The 18,019-nt window shown below is 43.5% G+C and overlaps 1 protein-coding gene across 4 annotated transcripts in view; it reads left to right on the top strand.

Moving 5' to 3' along the window:
* The window catches only part of LOC121284021 (interleukin-6 receptor subunit beta-like), a 173,355-nt gene extending 156,455 nt beyond the window's left edge, over positions 1-16,900 (top strand). For 3 of the 4 annotated variants that reach the window (XM_041198971.1, XM_041198961.1, XM_041198952.1), the window contains 3 exons: positions 1,335-1,428; positions 11,186-11,267; positions 14,545-16,900. In XM_041198971.1, the coding sequence (XP_041054905.1) occupies positions 1,335-1,428; positions 11,186-11,267; positions 14,545-15,213 (845 nt within the window). In that variant the 3' untranslated portion in view covers positions 15,214-16,900. The remainder of the gene's footprint in view (positions 1-1,334; positions 1,429-11,185; positions 11,268-14,544) is intronic. The other variant, XM_041198981.1, reaches the window with a different exon arrangement.
* The last annotated feature ends 1,119 nt before the right edge of the window (positions 16,901-18,019 follow it).

The following is an 18,019-nucleotide window of genomic DNA, read 5'->3' as shown; positions in this document are numbered from 1 at the left end:
TCTCTCACGCACACTCAGTATCTCTCTCTCACACACACACACTCACACACTCATACACACACCACCCTCTCACTTGCTCCCATACACACGCACCATACTCTCTCACAGTCTCTCTCTCCCACACACTCTCCCTCTCTCTTTTTCTCCTTCCCCCATGGCCCCCGGCAGCGTCTCCTTCCCCCATGGCCCTCGGCTGTCTCTCCTTCCCCCATGGCCCCCGGCAGCGTCTCCTTCCCCCATGGCCGTCGGCTGTCTCTCCTTCCCCCATGGCCCCCGGCTGTCTCTCCTTCCCCCATGGCCCCCGGCTGTCTCTCCTTCCCCCATAGCCCCCAGCAGTCTCTCCTTCCCCCATGGCCCCCGGCTGTCTCTCCTTCCCCCATGGCCCCCGGCAGCGTCTCCTTCCCCCGTGGCCCTCGGCTGTCTCTCCTTCCCCCATGGCCCCCGGCAGCGTCTCCTTCCCCCATGGCCCTCGGCTGTCTCTCCTTCCCCCATGGCCCCCGGCTGTCTCTCCTTCCCCCATGGCCCCCGGCTGTCTCTCCTTCCCCCATGGCCCCCGGCTGTCTCTCCTTCCCCCATGGCCCCCAGCATCTCTCCTTCCCCCATGGCCCCCAGCAGTCTCTCCTTCCCCCATGGCCCCCAGCAGTCTCTCCTTCCCCCATGGCCCCCGGCTGTCTCTCCTTCCCCCATGGCCCCCAGCAGTCTCTCCTTCCCCCATGGCCCCCAGCAGTCTCTCCTTCCCCCATGGCCCCTGGCTGTCTCTCCTTCCCCATGGCCCCCAGCTGTCTCTCCTTCCCCCATGGCCCCCGGCTGTTTCTCCTTCCCCATGGCCCCCGGCTGTCTCTCTCTCCTTTCCCTGTGGTGCCCAGCAGTCTTTCTCTCTGTTCCCCTCACACCGGAAATCTCTGTTTTTCTCCAGTATACTCATCACCCCCGGTGTTCATTTCTTCTCCAATCACAACCTCTTTCTCTCCCACATTTGCTGCTAAATGAGCCGATCAGCAGCAAATGCAGGAGACGAATGGCCAGTGATTGGAGGAACAGCCGCTTGCAGAATCTTCAACTTCACTTAAATGTCTTACCGGCATTTTGAACAGTAGTTCAGGGGCCACAATCTGGCCTGTGGGTCTCAGGATGGACATTTAGTTTAGAAGGTGATCTTTACCAGAATTTTCTGGTAAAACTTTCAGTATCTGTAAATGGAACAAAATGGTGGATACACAATACTGAGGGAAGTCTTGTCAAATCTAAAGGGAAATACAAGCATTATGAGATGATGATCTGTGTTGTGACTGGTATTGCTTTAAAATAATAGCTAGTTTATCATTTTATTACAGAGCAAGAAGATACTGTGGTGATTGTGGTGCCTGTACTTGTCTGCTTCCTACTAATAGTAAATTTCTTGATAATCTGTTTCAGAAATAAACATAGGTAAGTATATTTTGATGTTTGACGTTTCAAATAATAATGGGTAAGTTCTGGTCATCAGCACTCCAGGCACAGACCCTTCACATACAGTGCATGTGGGAAAAATCAGGCAATTGGGTTGATTTTCCAACAACTGAATTGAATGGGTGGGAAATGCTGAATAGTACCTGCCCAATTCTCCAATACTCATTCCCTGCACCTGGAGATCTGTGCTGGCAACACTGAATATGGAAATTTACACAATGTAAAGTTGATACATATTCTGTGACATTGCAATGTGTATCACATGATGCTTGAGGACAAGTTTGTGGGTTGGGATCTGGAATGTCTGATGTCAGCAGTCAGTGATGGGACTGCTGGTTGCACTTGCAGCACTGGAACCTCGTTCCCTTACAGGAAATGGGTGTTATAGGCCACAAAGAAAGTATGGGGGGAAGGTGATCATATTTTAAGGAGAGGACCACTCTGGAGCAGTATTTTTTCCTTCAGGGTGGGCCTCCTGGAAGTATCCTAACCACACTTAATGTCTGGGGTGTCCTGTTCCATATAACACCACATATGCTCTTTACAGTAATGATCATTGAACAATGATCAGGAGTGGGAACTCTACATGATATATCCTCTTACTAGCCAAACCTGACACTAACTGTATACTATTGTACTCTTAGAAAAAGATTTTCCTTATTCTTTATCCAAAATTGGCCAAAAAACTCTCAGAAATTGGGGGGGTTGGTGTGGGGGAACGGGGTTGGATTTTACACCTCTCCCCGCCTATTTGCAGGTGGCGGGTATGTAAAATAGAATGGGTGGCTAGTCCATCGCCGTCTCACTCACCCCTGAGCAGTCTCCCATAATACGACGGGTGGGTAAGGCATCAGCCAGCCTGCCTGCCCTTAAGCCTATTGAGGCTCTGAACTGGCCAGTTAAGGGCCTGTTTCCGCCTCTGCCACAATAGGATATGAGGCCGGGGGAGGCAGAATGAAGGAAGCCAGCCACTCTTTCACTACCTTGGGCTCAAAAGCGGGAAGGATGGGTGGGTACCTCTCTTGGGGGGGGGTGCCCTGCATCTATCGGGGAACTCTCCCAAGGTGGTACCCCCTCCTCTTTGCGCCCCACCCCACCAGCCTCCAGAGCCCTCCCCTCCACCCCCCCACCCCGTCTCCACCCCCCCACCCCTCTCCTCCACCCCCCACCCCCCTCCTCCACCCCCTCTACCCACCCCCCTCTACCTCCCCACCTCAATAGAATCCCATTCCAATAGAATCCCTCCCATAGAATACCATTCCAATAGAATCCCATTCTAAAAGAATCTCATTCCAATACAATCCCTCCAATAGAATCCCATTCCAATACAATCCCTCCCATAGAATACCATTCCAATAGAATCCCATTCTAAAAGAATCTTATTCCAATACAATCCCTCCAATAGAATACCATTCCAATAGAATCCCATTCTAAAAGAATCTCATTCCAATAGAATCCCTCCAATAGAATACCACCCCAATAGAATCCCATTCTAATAGAATCCCGTTATTTAATCACTAAGAGGAGTACAAAAAGGTGAAAGGAAACACCCACTCTTGGTGAAAAGTCAGGATAAACACAGAAACATAGAAAATAGGAGCAGGAACAGGCCATTCGGCCCCTTGAGCCTGCTCCGTCATTCATTATGATCATGGCTGATCATCCAAATCAATAGCCTGCTCCTGCTTTCTCCCCATTTCCTTTGATCCCTTTCGCCCCAAGAGCTATATCTAACTCCTTCTTGAAAACATACAATGTTTTGGCCTCAACTACTTTCTGTGATAGCGAATTCCACAGGCTCACCACTCTCTGGGTGAAGAAATTTCTCCTCATCTCCGTCCTAAATGGTCCACCCCGTATCCTCAGACTGTGGCCCCTGGTTCTGGACTCCCCCACCATTTGGAACATCCTTCCTGCATCTACCCTGTCTAGTCCTGTTAAAATTTTATAGGTTTCTATGAGATTCCCCCCATTCTTCTGAACTCCAGCGAATATAATCCAAACTGACTCAATCTGTCCTCATATGTCAGTCCCTCCATCCCAGGAATCATCGGGTAAACCTTCGCTGCACTCCCTCTATAGCAAGAACATCCTTCCTCAGATAAGGAGACCAAAACTGCACACAATATTCCAGGTGTGGTCTCACCAAGGCCCTGTATAATTGCAGCATGACATCCCTGTTCCTGTACTCGAATTCTCTCGCTATGAAGGCCAACATACCATTTGCCTTCTTTACCGCCTGCTGCACCTGCATGCTTACCTTCAGGGACTGGTGTATGAGGACACCCAGGTCTCTTTGCAAATTCCCCTCTCTCAATTTATAGCCATTCAGATAATAATCTGCCTTCCTGTTTTTGCTACCAAAGTGGATAACCTCACATTTATCCACATTATACTGCATCTGCCATGCATTTGCCCACTCACTCAGCTTGTCCAAATCACACTGAAGCATCTCTGGATCCTCCTCACAGCTCACCTTCCCACCCAGCTTTGTGTCATCTGTAAATTTGGAGATATTACATTTAGTTCCCTCATCTAAATCATTAATATATATTGTGAATAGCTGGGGTCCCAGCACCGATCCCTGCGGTACCCCACTAGTCACTGCCTGCCAATAAAAAGACCCGTTTATTCCTACTTTTTATTTCCGGCCTGCCAACCAGTTTTCTATCCATCTCAATACACTACCCTCAATCACATGCGCTTTAATTTTACACGCTAATCTCTTATGTGGGACTTTGTCTAAAGCCTTCTGAAAGTCCAAACAAACCACATCCACTGGCTCCCCCTCACCAACTCTATTAGTTATATCCTTGTAAAATCCCAGTAGATTTGTCAAGCATGATTTCCCTTTCATAAATCCATGCTGACTCTGTCCGATTCTGCCACTGTTTTCCACGTGCTCAGCTATTAAATCTTTTATAATTGCATCTAGAATTTTCCCCACTACCGATGTCAGGCTGACTGGTCTATAATTCCCTGTTTTCTCTCTACCTCCCTTTTTAAATAGTGGGGTTACATTAGCTACCCTCCAACCTGTAGGAACTGTTCCAGAGTCTATAAAATATCAGAAGATGACCACCAAAGCATCCACTATTTCTCGGGCCACTTCCTTAAGTACTCTGGGATGTAGACTATCAGGCCCTGGGGATTTATCGGCCTTCAATCCCATCAATTTCCCCAACACCATTTCCCTATTAATACTGATTTTTTTCAGCTCCTCCCTCTCACTAAACCCTATGTTGCCCAACGTTTCTGGTGTGTTTTTTGTGTCCTCCTTTGTGAAGACAGAACCAAAGTATGTATTTAGTTGGTCAGCTATTTCTTTGTTCCCCATTTTAAATTCCCGTTTCTGACTGTAAGGGGCCTACATTTGTCTTCACCAATCTTTTTCTCTTCACATACCTATAAAAGGTATGTTCTTTCTACAGTCAGTTTTTATGCTCCCCACAAGCTTACTCTTGTACTCTGTTTTCCCCTTCTTAATCAATCCTTTGATCCTCCTTTGCTGAATTATAAACTGCTTCCAATCCTCAGGTCTGTTTTAACTGGCCAATTGGTATGCCTCTTCCTTGGATCTAATACTATCTCTAATTTCCCTTGTAAGCCATGGTTTGGCCACCTTTCCTGTTTTACTTTTGCACCAGACAGGAATAAACAATTGTTGCAGTTCACCCATGTGCTCCTTGAATGTTTGCCATTGCCTATCTAGCGTCATCCCTATAAGTAACGTTTCCCAATCCATCATAGCCAACTCGCGCCTCATATCATCGTAGTTTCCTTTATTAAGATTCAGGACCCAAGTCTCAGAATCAACTATGTCACTCTCCATCTTGATGAATAATTGTATCATGTTATGGTTAATCATCCCCAAGGGGCCTTGCATAACTAGATTGCCAATTATTCCTTTCTCATTACACAATACCCAGTATAAGATGGCCTGTTCTCTAGTTGGTTCCTCAAAGTATTGATCCAGAAAACCATCCCGCATACACTTCAGGAATTCCTCCTCTATGGTATTGTTACTAATTTGATTTGCCCAATCTATATGCAGATTAAATTCACTCATAATTACGGATATTCCTTTATTGCATGCGTCTCTAATTTCCTGTTTAATGCCCAACATCACCACTACAGTTTGGGGGTCTATATACAACCCCCACTAATGTTTTTTGCCCCTTAGTGTTTCTCAGCTCTACCCATACAGATTCCACATCGTCGGAGTTAATATCTTTCCTCACTATTGTGTTAATTTCCTCTTTAATCAGCAATGCAACTCCACCGCCTTTTCTTTTTTGTCTGTCCTTCCTAAATACTGATGTTCAGTTCCCATCCCTGGTCACCTTGCAGCCATGTCTCCGTAATCCCGACTATATCATATCTGTTTACATCTATTTGCGTGGTTAATTCATCGAATTTTTTGCAAATCCTCCTCGTGTTACTTGTCCCGTTCCCACTATTTTTCACTAAGGCCCTGTTTGATTCTTGCTCTTGATTTCTCTGCTTATCACTTTTCTTATTCCCCTTTCTGTCTTTTGCCCTTGTCCTTGGTTCCCCCTCCTCTGACTCCTTGCATAGGTTCCCATCCCCCTACCATTTTAGTTTAAACCCTCCCCAACCACTCTCGCAAATATTCCCCCTAGGACATCAGTCCCGGTCCTGCCCAGGTGTAACCTGTCCAGTTTGTACTGGCCCCACCTCCCCCAGAACTGGTCCCAATATCCCAGGAATCTGAAACCCTCCCCCTCAAACCATCTCTTCAGCCACATATTCATCTGATATATCCTGACATTTCTATTCTGACTAGAACGTGGCACTGGTAGTAATCCTGAGATCACTACATTTGAGGTCCTACTTTTCAACTTGCTTCCTAACTCCTTATATTCTGCTTTTAGGACCTCATCCCTTTTTTTAATCTATGTCATTTGTACTAATGTGTACCATGACCACTGGCTGTTCACCCTCTCCCTTCAGAATGTCCTGTAGCCGCGTTGAGACATCCTTGACCCTATCACCAGGGAGGCACGATACCATCCTGGAGTCTCGTTTGCAGCCACAGAAACGCCTATCTATTCCCCTTACAATTGAATCCCCTATAACTAGTGCATTCCCACACTTTTTACTCCTCTCCTGTGTAGCACAGCCAACTGTAGTGCAATGAATTTGGCTGTTGCTGCTTTCCCCTGAGAGGCCATTCCCCTCAACAGTATCCAAAGCGGTCTAAAAGTTTTGCAGGGGAATAGCCACAGGAGATTCCTGCACTGCCTTCCTAGTCCTCTTGCTCTGTCTGGTGGTCACCCATTCCCTTCCTGCCTGTGGACTCTTAGCCTGCGGTGTGACCACCTCTCTATATGTGCTATCCATGATACTCTCCACCTTACGGATGCTCCACAGTGACCCCAGCTGCCGTTCTAGCTCGGAAATCGGGCTTCCAGGAGCAGCAGCTGGAGGCACTTCCTACACACATGCTGGCCCCGGGCACTGGAAATGTTCCTGGCTTCCCACATAGAACAGGAGGAGCACACCATCACTTTGAGCTCTCCTGCCATGACTTACCCCTTTAAATTAAATTCAACATTTTAGAAGACACTTAATATCAAATAATATCAATTACTGTAGGGCCCTTCTTCTCTGCTGCTCGTTGTTACAGAATATAGCCCTTACAAATGATGAACCACAAAATAAGACCTTAAAAACTATAATCGATAAAAGTAGTAAATACTTACCCAACCATACTCATGGTACACAAAGGATCACCTTGTTTGCTCCCCACCAATCTCCCTCAGTCACTAAAGTCCAACTTAAGCACTCTACTGCAGTCCAAAGCAGTGTTCCAGTGCGGACAAAGTCAGCATTGTAAGATGGCCTGTTTTTATACTCCCTGAATCTAGCCTCTGAAAACCTGTGTAAGCCAGTTCTCTAATTAACTAGTTGTAGCTGCAAGCAGAGCCTGTATAAACCCTGTTTTAAAGCTGGCCTAAAACTCACTTTCTTCCACCCCAAACATCAACTTTTAATTCATTACTAAATTAAAGAAAGACTAGACTTTAAATAGAAATTAACTCTTAAATTCCCTCAGTCGCCAAACTCCAACTTAAGCACTCTACTGCAGCCCAAAGTGGCACTCCAGGGCAGATTTTAAAATAAATAAATTCAACCTGGTAACATTTTTGAACCACTGTATACAGCAGGCCAATTGCTGTGAAAATAAATGTCTGGAGTTGTTTCCCTCAGACCCAGACTGCTTTTTGAATGTTATTATCCATTCTCAGGATGTGGGTGTCTCTGGTAAGGCCTATATTTTGTTGCCATTCCTTGTATGTGGTGGTGGGCCTTCTGTTTGAATCGCTGCAGTCCTGCATGGTGAAGGCACACCCTCAATGCTGTCATAGAGATCGCTGACATTTGAGACACTGCTGAAGAAGCCTGCAAATTATTTGTATATAGTACACAGTCCAGCCACAGTACACCAATGTTGGAGTGGTTGGATTTTTAGGCTAGTGGATCAAGGTGCTTATAAACAGGGCTGCTTTATCCTTGATGGTGTGAAGCTTATTGAGTGTTGTCCTCTTGGTTTGTGCCTGTAGGTGCTGGACAGGTTTTGGGAAGTCAGCAGTGAGCCACTTGCTGCAGAACTCCCAGCTTCAGACCTGCTATGGCAGCCAGGGCATTTATGCATTTTTTTAGTTGCTTCTGGTCAATGGTGACCCCCAGGAAGTAGATTGTGGCGGAATCAGCAATGGTAATGCCAATGAATGTCAAGTTAGACCCCCACTTATTGGACATGATCATTGCCTGGCACGTTTGTGACATAGAAGTGCCTTGCCACTTCTCAACCCAAGTATTCTGCTGCAGTTAATGAGCCACAGCTTTTCAGTGTTGGACTTCTGGACCTGTCCTTTGTTTGTCTCGCTTAGCCCCATGATAGCGCCGCACTATATGGCAGAGGACATCCTAATGGCGGAGATGAAAATTTGGGCTGTATTTTCGTCTTTGAAATGGGGAGCTCAAGTCAGGAAATTTCCCAACTCAACAGATCCATTTCTTTTGAGAGGGCTCTCACCTGCTATATTTTCATTCCAGGGAGGCAAGGGTGAGATGGAGTTAGGCCCCCCCAGCCTTGGGATGTTGCCACAGAGATGGGCGAGTGATGAGTCAAACTGGTTCAAAGGCCCATCTCAGTTCTTTGAGACTTCAGCCCAATTGCATTAATGGACTTTAGGCCATCTAGCCCTCACCCCTCATACCTCTACCCAACGCCATGCCACCTCCATGCCCCTATAAAGCCATGCCCCCACACTCCCATGTCATCTCTGTACCTCCTCATACTCCCATGCCCCTTCATAACCCCATTGCCATCTCCATGCCCTTTTGATGCCTCCATGTATCCTCCATACCCACATTCACCCACAATCCAGGGAAATTCTCAGGAGTCAAGTGGAGATGGAAAAAATTAACCTTCTGAACACCTAAAAGAACTCCCACTGCACACTTGGTCTGTTTCTCATATTCATTCATGGATGTGGGCATCACTGTCCAGGTCAGCATTTATTGCCCATTCCTAATTGCCTTTGAGAAGGTGGTGGTGAGCAGTCTTCTTGAACCACTGCACTCCATGTGGTGTAGAGGAGGGAATTCCAGGATTTTGAGCCAGCGACAGTGAAGGAACGGTGATATAGTTCCAAGTCAGGATGGTGTGTGACTTGGAGGGGAACTTCCAGGTGGTGGTGTTCCCACGTCTCTGTTGCCCTTGTCTGTCTAGGTTATCGGTTTGGGAGATGCTGTCCAAGGAGCCTTGATGAGTTGCAGCAGTACACCTTGTAGATGGTACACAGTGCTTCAGAGTGGAGGGAGTGAATGTTTAAGGTGGTGAATGGGGTGCCAATCAAGTGGGCTGCTGTGTCCTGGATGGTGTCAAGCTTCCTGAGTGTTGTTAGAGCTGCACTCATCCGGGCAAGGGGATAGTATTCCATCACACTCTTTACTTGTGCCTTGTGGATGGTGGACAAGCTTTGGGTAGTCACTAAGTGAGTTACTTGCCACAAGATTCCTAGCCTCTGACCTGTTCTTGTAGCCACAGCATTTATATGGCTAGTCCAGTTCAGTTTCTGGCCAATGGTAATCCCCAGGATGTTGATAGTTGGATATTTAGTGATGGTCATGCCATTGAATGTCAAGGGGCAATGGTTAGATTCTCTCTTGTTGGAGATGGTCATTGCTTGGCACTTGTATGGCTCAAATTATGTGGACATGGACTGCTTCAGTATCTGAGGAATTGTGGCTGGTGCTGAAAATTGTGCAATCGTTTGTGAACATCCCCATTTCTGACCTTATGATAGCCGGAAGGTCATTGATGAGGCAGCTGAAGATGGTTAGGCTTAGGACACTACACTGAGGAACTCCTGCAGCACTGTCCTAGGACTGAGTTGATTGACCTCCAACAATCACAATCATCTTCCTCTGTGCTAGGTATGACTCCAACCAGTGGAGAGTTTTCCCCCAATTTGCATTGACTTCAGTCTTCCTAGGGCTTCTTGATTCCACACTTAGTAAAATGCTGCCTTAATGTCAAGGGCAGTCACTTTCAACTCATATTGAAAAAAAACTCATTCATGAAACCTATCTAAAAAATTTAAATCCCCTCAAGTGGTCAATCTGTTGTAAAAACAGAAGAACTTCTATTCACTAACCACATCAAAGACAACTAATCCTTGAATAGCCTCCTAAAACTCTTCATCAAAATGTGAACTCAGCCACCTGCAGCAATAAGTGGTTTTTAGGTTTTGAAACTCAGCGAAGCATTCATAACGGACTCAGCTGTAATAATGACCCTTGGGAAATATCAACAGTGAAGTCTATTGAAACTGCAGGAACAGTTTTTTGTCTAAGCTATACCAGATGGCCTGTCAATCAATGCACTCCAGTGTCTATATTTTCACTCTAACTGACAACTGCAGTCTGTTTTTTTTTTCATTTTTAAAGGGCTATGGTTTTTAATCACTTCCAGATCATGACACTTAACCAGACATTAACTACTCTGCAAGAGTGTTTACGCCTCCTCCACAAAATAATGATTCCAACTCTGCAGGCTAAGGCCTTTGGGACACCGAAAATGGGGTCTGTTTGAACTCAACATTCAAATAGCCCTACTGAGTTTGAGTTTCCCATCTGTGTTATTCATGCCTTGCCCCTTTCCTTTTCCTGGCAAAAAAGATCTGTCAAAAAGGGGATGAGACTTGTGTATCCAGGTCCCATCCACCATTTTTAAAGGCCTTTTGAGTCTGTCCAATTCCATGAAAATCTGGCCCTTTTTGTTCACAAGGACAATAAAGGGGTCATTTGACTTCATTAGTATTGGTTTTATATACTGGAGACATAGGGTGGAATTTTACGCCTCCATCATGGCGGGGCGGGGCCATAGAAATGTGGCGAGCTGTTCATAAGTCCATTGACTTTGGCGGAGCGTAAAATCCTGCTGGCGTAAAATTCTGCCAATGAAAGTAGCTTATACTTGTGGGACTTTGTCACCAACTCTTATATTCCACTTAAGTGGTAAGCTTTGTTTGTACTTTGCTTATATCCATAGGTTGAGTTTAATAATGTAGTATTGTGTTAATCTGAAGTAGGTTTTTCAGTTCTCACATTCCTGAGGAAACTGAGAAGGTGAAAACTTGTAAAATGTTTTATTTCCTATGACCAAAATTATAAATATAATAATCACCTCTGACTCTTTCAGGATTAAAAAGCGCATTTGGCCTGATGTTGCAGATCCAGCAGGCAGCACTTTGGCTGATTGGTTTCATGAATGTCAATATAAGGTATACTTATTCTGCCCTTATGATTTTGATTTGTAGAGGAGGTTTTAATTTGGTACAGAAACAGAAAATGTTGGAAATACTCAGCAGGCCAGGAGAGAAGAAGAGAGTTAGCATTTCAGGTGGAAGACCTCTTGTTTATTTTTCCAGCTTCTGCAGTATTTTGCTTTTATTTTAACTTGATTTGTATGTTTGTGACACCTTTTGAAGACAGAGGAACTGATTTGCATCATCTAATCTAAATATAATTTACTTTGATTAGAAAATTTATGTGATGTGGTATTAATTATTTTTTGTCTAACAGTCCTTATCATTACATCACTTTGGGTGTAATTTATAATTTGGTGATGACACAGGTCAAACAGATGGGTGTTTTTCTAAATTCAAGCAACAGAAAAATCCACGTTTTCTCCGTAAATTTTTATTTTCTACCTTGAAATGATTTTAATGTAAAAAGTTGTCACATTCTTTTTACAGCTTAGATTCTGATCTTTCTCATTTGCACTTTTATTAGGTACCATCTAGTTGGCTATCACAAAAATAAAAACAGTGATTGAATGTTTCGTAAAATACATGCAAGAGATTGATACTAATGTGTCCTAATTAATAATACTTCTGGTATATATTAATGCTGTAAAGTTTCTGTAAGATATAATCATATGTTGCTCTATAAAATATCCAGGCAGTCCTGCCCCACCTACTGATTGAACAATGGAAGATGGTTAGAGTTTAGTGAGTGGAGATGATTTCTCAGGACATTTTGGGGCTAGTGATGCATCACAGCACCTGTTGACCTCACCTTGCTTTACTCTATAATGTGTAATTTACTCTGTGTGCATGTCTCACAATGTGCTGGAAGTGTAAGGGACACATCATTGGGTAGCATGCAGCCAGCAAAGGACTGTTGGCTGCCATTTCCAAACATGGCAGAGGTGGGAGGAAGAGGGTGGAGATGATCAACTTCTTTTTTAATGAAAAAGCTGCTTCTCCTTTGGTGCTCATTCGAAATGTGTACTTCTTAGGTGTGTTATGACTGGATACAGCATTTAATTACAACTCAGTTGGCCTAATGAGCCTAGTGTACAAATCGTGCATTGATTTCTAGCCCCATTTGCACTTGCTGTTCATACTGAAGCATGCTGAGGTCTTTGTAGACCTCTGGCCTCTGTGCTTGATTTGCTGGAGAGTGAGCTGCCAGTATATTTCAGTGCATTGGCAACTGCCATTGTACTATCAGCCCCTTTAATTTAAAAACATATAGCACAGGAGAAGTGGTTAAGACTGTTAGTGTACTTGGACTTACGAACTTGTGGAGCTAATTCGAATTGCTTGATATTGATTATACATAAAGTCAGTGGTAGCTATGAGAAGGAAAGCAGTGATAACCTGCTGTTAGTTAACCTAGATGCTTGTAATTTACAGTCAATGAATTATTTTGGAAAGTAATCTGTTGTTTCATAGACAAATGTGGCAGCCAAATTGTGTATTGCAAGGTTCCTAAAATAGTGCATTAGACAAATAACCAGTTAATCAGTTATGCTGGTCTGACTTGAAGGATAGATGTTATCCAGGGCACCATAAGGATTCCCTGCGTTTGTTTGAATACTGTGAGGCATCAGCAGGCTGATGGGGCCTCTGTTTAGCTCCTCATTCAAAAGACAGCTCCTTCTTCAGCATAGCACTAAAGTGTTTGCTTAGATAATATGCGCATGTCCTGGAGAGGGACTTAAACCATCAAACTTTTGACTTGGGTGAGAATGCTATCACTGAGCCAAATTGACACGTACTAGCAATAGAAATGGCACTGAGGAGAGCTCCATTCATTACTTATTAAAAGCCAATTAGCATTCAGAATGTAGGATGTCATTTGTCACAGACAGAATTTATGTGCTCTCTTACTGTGATCCGTATGTTTTATATAGACAAAGCTGTGCCTTTTCTTATCCTGTTTGAGTGTGTATCCCAATTAACTAATTCAACAACAAGCTTTTGTGAGTTTAAAAATAAAGGTTATTTATTCTCACACACTTATCCTGAATTAAATGTAACATCAGGCATGCTCATTCTCTCACACATACACAGAAGAACAAAGATTAGATACAGATAAAAGTCATGCATTTTTAAAGGCTATAGTTATGTCAGTCTCTGATTTGTGATTCCTGGTCTCCTGCTTGGCAGGCTTGTAGTTTCTTGGATGGTTTTGATGCTTTTAAAGTTGGAATGAGGGTTTTGTAATGAAAGGGCTCACAGCAGGTTGAATTTCTAAGGGGTTGGTTCTCAGGTAAGTTTTAACTGGAACACATTATGTGTTTTGGCTATCCGATGTCTCACAGCTTGTTTATGAATCTGGTTCAGATGGCTGTACAGCTTGTTTGATGGCTTTGGTGGAACTAAAAGGATCAGCTAAGAGCTGTTTGCAGTAAGCAAACAAAGATAACATAGCTGTCTCACCATGCGACTTTTCACAAGTACAAGTCGTTTTCCAAAAAGATGTTGTGTTCATGTTGATTCCACATTCTGAGCTGTGGGTTAACACCTCTGAGAGATTGAGACAGTCATCATGATACAGTGGGACAGTGATAGGGGCTATTCATTTCTGTCTGTCACCAATTGAATTTCAATCTTCCCTTTTGTTCAGTATGAAAGTGGGAATCAGGCAGTCTCGAAATTCCATGTTCTTGTATGTTGGCCAATCCTTAAACAAAGAGCTGTGTGAATTCCATGGGTGGCTGTGAATGTCCATATTTAATTAGGTATTCATTTGAGGCTTGGTACTGTCTGTAGTGCAAATGTCAAAGGTCACATGATTTGCAGCATTCATTAGTTTGTGTCCAGCTTTTAAAAAGTATTGATTGAAATTTCATAATATACTGGGTATGACACAAGTTATCATGAATGTTAACTCCATTTAAACTGAAGGTTAGAAAATGACCATCTAGCGTAAACCTCAAGCAGCATGTGACTGACTACCTGCTGGGGAAGTGCAGTTCATTTCTAGTGATTCATTTTAGTCAGTTAGTGCCAATACAGAGAAAAAAACAAAATTAGTATTAAGGTGTGCGAATCTTTGTGAAAATAGTGGCATGGACTAGAAAAAAATATGATAACTGACTTAACAAATCAGCATCCATAGACTCATAGAGAGGATCAACGATGGGCTCTGGGTGGGAAGTGGCAATGGCACCTTGGAAATAATACAAAATCACAGGCAGATAGCAGTATTGGAGAAAAGAGAATATTATTTTGCCAGAAGGATTAACTTCTTCTTTTCTCTTTCAAGAATGGCCAAACCCCTAAACTACTGAATCCAGGGAGTGATTTCAACACTGACTTCAGCACGGTTGAAGTCTTATCTCTGTCTGAGGAAAGCATGCTACAACCTGTAAGGAAAGAAAAAACTTCACAGCTTCACACAGCAGAATTAGAATTTTCCCTTACTGTGTCTCCCCCTCAACAGAGCACTTCAAATGGTGAAAAGGATAATTTGTTACAGTCTATGAATACAGTAATGTACACGGTCTTGGAGCAAGGCTACAAAAGCCAAATCCCTGACATTAGCAGGTCATTGTCAAAACAGCCGCTACTTTCAATTACTTCGCAAAAATGTACAAGCGACTTTGAAACTGAAATAAATGCAGTTGAAGGAGCGGAAGAAAACTGGTGTCCACAAAATACTGATGAAAATGATGTGTTTCAACCAATAGCTAAAACCAATCCATATTTGAAGAACTCCTTAAATGTGACGGAGTCGCAAATTGCACCAGGTCTAGATAGCTCAAGCGATCCTGTGTTTGATAATTGCTGCAACGTGGACAAAAAATTACAAGGAGATACTGAAACTTTGGATCTGAACCTGCAGAGTTCTCAGCAAGATAATCAACTAACTAACCCAGTGCAAACTTACATTACAGTGGAATTACTGGGATTTATGCTAAACAATGAAATGTAATTGACTATCTGTTGTACACAGCAAGCCTTTCACATCAGAAACCTTATGTTTTCAGAATTATAAAGAAAAATAAGTGCACAGCAAGTCTGTTGAGATATGAAAAGAGAAAAATATGTTAATACTTCTGCAATTCTGACTGGACATTAACCTATTTTTTGTCTCTTTTGGATTCATGTCCATTATTTTTATAATTTTATCTCAGCATTTGCAATTTATTCTTTTTAAATACTTTTTCTGTAGACCTGAGCCACAACTGTTCTTAAGTTGAGTATCAATGTAATGCTTGTCAGAACCATTATAAGAGAATAATTCATATAACAGGCTCCAGTTACCATCCATCACCTTACCCTCAACAACAAAATTGGAGTCATACTATGGCCTCTGCCCCCAACAGTTAATCCCAAAATGGAGGAGAGGGTTACAAGACAAAAGTGGGGAACAATGCAAGCAAGAAGACTTAAGTCTAAAATATGTATTTGTGTACAAACCCTTAATGTGCTGACAATACATCCCCTTGTCTATTGGCTTAACAGAAACTATACCAGTGCTACACAGTGCAACACCTTGGCCCAACAGTGTCAGTATGTGTTGCAGTTGTACAACACATTGATGAAGATAGTGATGTTTGAATTTAATGGAATTAAATATACGTAACAATTTGCTCAAGGCCTGGTTGTGGATAGAAAAGGCAAATAATATACTAGATTCTCTCGGGAGAACAATAGAGTGCAATTTGAAATAGATTATATGACTGTTAAGGATGATAATTTTAAGTTCAAATTCTTCTCTATATCCACAACCTCCTCCAGATCAACCGTCCTCAGATCACTGTGCTTGTCCAATTCTGGCCTTTTCTGCCTCCATGTGCTTCATTGCTCAACCAAGGACAAGTTTTCAGCTGCGTGAGATCAGAAATTCTTTCTCTAATCCTCTCCCATCCCTCTCTCCTTCCTTTAAATCGCTCATTAAAATATGCCCCTTTGACCAAGTTTTATTCACTTCTTATATTTCTCTATATGGCTTTGTGTGAAATTTTGCATTTCTGTGAAGCACTGTGGGGAATTTTTACTACTTTAAAGACACTATATAAATAAAAGTTGTTATTGTATAAGGTATTTGTAAGTCCTCCACCTGGAGCAATAGTTAGGTCACTTGTCCAACAACAACAATGTCCCAAGGAGTTTTACGGGAGCATTATAAAACAAAGTATGATGCCAAGCCACATAAGGCGATATTAGATCAGATGAACAAAAGTTTGGTTGAAGAGGCAGGTTTTAAGTACTGTCTCAAAGGAGGAAAGTGAGGTGCAGAGGTGTAGGGAGGGAGTTCTAGACCAGTGGGGTCTGGACAACTCAAGGCACAGCCAACACTGGTGGAGCAATTATAATTGCTATGCACAAAAGGCCAGAATTTGAGGAGTGCAGATGACTCAAAGGTTATGGAGCTGGAAGAGATACAGAGCTAGGGAGAGGCAAGATCATGGAGGGTTTATGGATGAGAATTTTAAAGCCATGATGTTGCTTGACCAGAACCCAATATGGGTCAACGAGTACATACATGAGAGGAGAAGGGAGGTCAGTTATCTCAGTTCTAGGACATCAATGCAGGAGTTCCTCAGGGTAGTGTCCTAGGCCCTACCATCTTCAGCTGCTTCATCAATGACCTTCCTCCCATCATAAGTTCAGAAGTGGGGATGCTCGTTGATGATTGCACAATGTTCAGCACCATTCACGACTCCTCAGTTACTGAAGCAGTCCATGTCCAAATACAGCAAGACCTGGACAATATCCAGGCTTGGGCTGAAAAGTGACAAGTAATATTCATGCCACACAAGTGCCAGGCAATGACTATTTCCAACAAGAGAGAATTTAACCATCATCTCTTGACATTCAATGGCATTACTATTACTGAATTCCCCACTATCAACATCCTGGGGGTGACCATTGACCAGGAATGGAACTGGGTTATCCATATAAATACTATGGCTACAAGAGCAGGTCATAGGCTAGGAATCCTGCAGTGAGTAACTCACCTCCTGGCTCCCCAAAGCCTGTCTACTATCTACAAGGCACAAGTCAGGAGTGTGATGGAATATTCTCCACTTGCCTGGATGAGTGCAGCTCCAACAACATTCAAGAAGCTGACACCATCCAGGGCAAAGCAGCCCACTTGATTGACACCACATCCACAAATATTCACTCCCACCAACACAGATGAACAGTAACAGCAGCGTATACAATCTACAAGATGCTCTGCAGGAACTCACCAAAGCTCCTTAGGCAGCATCTTCCAAACCCACGACTGCTACCATCTAGAAGTGCAAAGACAGCAAATACATGGAAACACCACCACCTGGAAGTTCCCCTCCAAGTCGCCCACCATCCTGACTTGGAAATATATTGCTGTTCCTTCACCGTTGCTGGGTCAAAATCCTGGAACTCCCTCCCTAACAGCACTGTGGGTGTACCTACACCACAAGGACTGCAGTGGTTCAAAAAGGCAGCTCACCACCACCTTCTCAAGGGCAATTAGGACGGTCAATAAATGCTGGCCTTGCCAGCGACACCCACATCCCACAGATGAATTTTTAAAAATGGGACTTGCTGCAAGTTAAGACACGGGCAGAAGAGTTTTGAATAGCCTCATGTTTCCAGAGGGTAGAGTGTGGGGGATCAGCCAGGAGTGCATGGGATTAGTTGAATCTAGAGGTAACAAACTCATGAATGAGGATTTCAGCAGCAGATGAGCTGAAGTTAGGTGATGTTATAGAGGTGGAAATAGACAGTTTTAGTGTTGGTCAGAAGTT

Source organism: Carcharodon carcharias, chromosome 1 (assembly GCF_017639515.1).
Source record: "Carcharodon carcharias isolate sCarCar2 chromosome 1, sCarCar2.pri, whole genome shotgun sequence".
In the NCBI taxonomy this organism is placed as follows: domain Eukaryota; kingdom Metazoa; phylum Chordata; class Chondrichthyes; order Lamniformes; family Lamnidae; genus Carcharodon; species Carcharodon carcharias.
This window is presented reverse-complemented; position numbering and strand designations above follow the sequence as displayed.